The sequence below is a fragment of the Mus caroli genome, chromosome 10, assembly GCF_900094665.2.
Source record: "Mus caroli chromosome 10, CAROLI_EIJ_v1.1, whole genome shotgun sequence".
Taxonomy (NCBI): Eukaryota; Metazoa; Chordata; class Mammalia; order Rodentia; family Muridae; genus Mus; species Mus caroli.
In genome coordinates, this window is record NC_034579.1 from 82,649,690 (window position 1) to 82,651,895 (window position 2,206).

Consider the following 2,206-nt stretch of genomic DNA (forward strand, 5'->3'; position numbering starts at 1 on the left):
AAAAAAAAAAAAGAAAGGCTAGCAGAAGCACTAAGGGCTTGGTGCAGCAAAAAGGAAAACCCTTCTTCACAGAAGATGGCAGGTATGTGGTTAGAACCGGAGAAAAGTGCAGTTTAGTATCTTCGAGAGGAAGGAACTAAACACCGGGAAAGTGATTTCACTAAAATCACTTTAAAATTGGAGCTGCCAAAAAGTACAGGTCTGTAGACCCGCTTGCAATGGATATAAGAAAACAAGAGTTTCCAGTAACAAAACCCAATTGAGAATCAAGTCAAGCCAACTGAACAAGGCCAGGATGACATGCACCATCCGGTATGGTACTTCTCTCGAATGATTCCAGCTAGCTGCATATAGCTATTGAGGGTTTTAGGTTTAAAGTGAATGAACATATTTGCTGTGTGTGGTTTTTTTAATTAGACAATACAGGTCTAAATCACTGCATGTACATCACAAATGGCTTGAAAAACAGCTTACTTACACTGGTGAGAGAAATTTAAAACTCCCTCTTACCTCGTCATAGCTTGCAGTTCTGTCGATACGGTGAATAATATCAATGTTCACATTCCCCAGTCTCTCCGCAAATGTAAGAAACTGCAGAGAAAAAGCATATTTAAGACACATTAGCATTCGATGCTTATCAGGTTTTGATATCTGCTGGAGTAAAACTACACCATAATCACATCAAATTCTGAACACAGAATGTTTAGAGCTTCAGTGAGCAACCTCTGGACCATCACCACAAACAACAGTACCCTTAGCGCATCATTTCAGACTCGTGGTTTCTATTGATCATAAAATATGTAACTTTTTAAAATAAGAGCAGCTATTACTTATGAAACACAAAAGGTAAATGTAAGAACTCTAAACAAAAGCAGTTACTACTTGAAGATAATAAATACTTGTACTTTTTGCATAACTTACTTCATCTGTGTGTATTTCTTTTTTCTTTTTTTCTTTTAAGTACCCTTGGAACAGGCTATGTAGCCAACGATGACCTTAAAATTTAAGTTCAGACCCTCTTGCTTCTACATCCCCAGGTCTGGGGTAACAGGCATTTAGCCATCACACCTGTTTTTGTTGTAACTGTTGTTGTTTTTAATGGGGATCCAACCTAGGGCTTCCTGAATGTTATTCAAACACTCCACCAACCGATCTACCGCCTACATTATGTTTTATCAAAAACAATTTCCACACAGACTGGAACCTGGACGAACGCTTTCACACCACACCGAAAGCACAGGGATCTCGCTAAGTTGTGGGAACAAGTATATTTTTTAAAAAACAGAGAGACTCGGTTACAAAAGGGCTTGGAAAGGCATTATAAAGTACGACAGCAGCCAGCAGAAGTCATTCGCCACTTGCCAGCTCGCCCTACCCTTTCCTCCGTTCAGTCTTTAAAGTTAGAAGGGGGGACTCGGTTGCAGACGATCCCCTGGGCCAATCAATTTGAGCCTGGAGTGAAGGGAGTTGCCCAGACAGGCCAGATCTCACCGCTAAAAGGCGGACTCTGGAATTCAAGTTTCCTCACTCCCCTGCGAACTAATGTTTTTTATTCTGGCATAGTCTCCCATTTTCGCCAGAGCCCCGGGCAAGCGATTCCGGCTCTGCCCCGACTTGCAGGCCTGGGGTTAAGGCGATCAGCTGGTCAGGCAGAGGCAGGGCGAACCGCGGCTCCCGGCCCAAACTCCCGCGCTCACCCGGTACGTGTTCTCGGTCTTGTGCGAAAGTGGCTTTGGCTTCATGACTGCGGCGGGACAGCGGCCCGCGAGGGTCTCGGGACGACAGGAAGGGATCCGTGGGCACTACGGAGGAGAAAGTTACTCCCACGCGGTACTCTCCAATGCTCGGTTGCCTGCTTTTCCTCACGTGTAGCTAGTGCCGCTGGGCGCCGCCATGTTGGAAAGCCAGGATGTGTCGGTCACGTGGGCGGAAGAGGCGGGCCGAGCATGCGTGCTCTTCCTGATTGTCAGTTGTGCAGTTTGCGGATGCACAGTTTTTACTACATGAGAAGTTGGCCAACACAAAACAAACTCAGTGGTATTTTTGTAGACGTTTTGTTTTGTTTTGGACATTGTTTGCCATATTTGTCATTTGCCTGTTGGTTTTGATTTTCGTTTTTGTAGATTGGTGGTGGTGGTGGGCTTGGTTTGGTTTGGTTTGGTGTTTTGGTTTTTCAAGACAGGGTTTCTCTAATCCCGGTTGTCCT

At 44.8% G+C, this 2,206-nt stretch overlaps 1 protein-coding gene across 1 annotated transcript in view; it reads right to left on the reverse strand.

The window, feature by feature from the left end:
* Positions 1-1,894, reverse strand: part of Utp20 (UTP20 small subunit processome component) — an 81,229-nt gene extending 79,335 nt beyond the window's left edge. Inside the window, exons 1-2 of the mRNA XM_021175362.2 lie at positions 1,698-1,894; positions 511-591 (exon numbers count right to left, since the gene is read on the reverse strand). Of these exons, the coding sequence (XP_021031021.1) occupies positions 511-591; positions 1,698-1,742 (126 nt within the window). The 5' untranslated portion in view covers positions 1,743-1,894. The remainder of the gene's footprint in view (positions 1-510; positions 592-1,697) is intronic.
* Between the last annotated feature and the right edge of the window lie 312 nt (positions 1,895-2,206).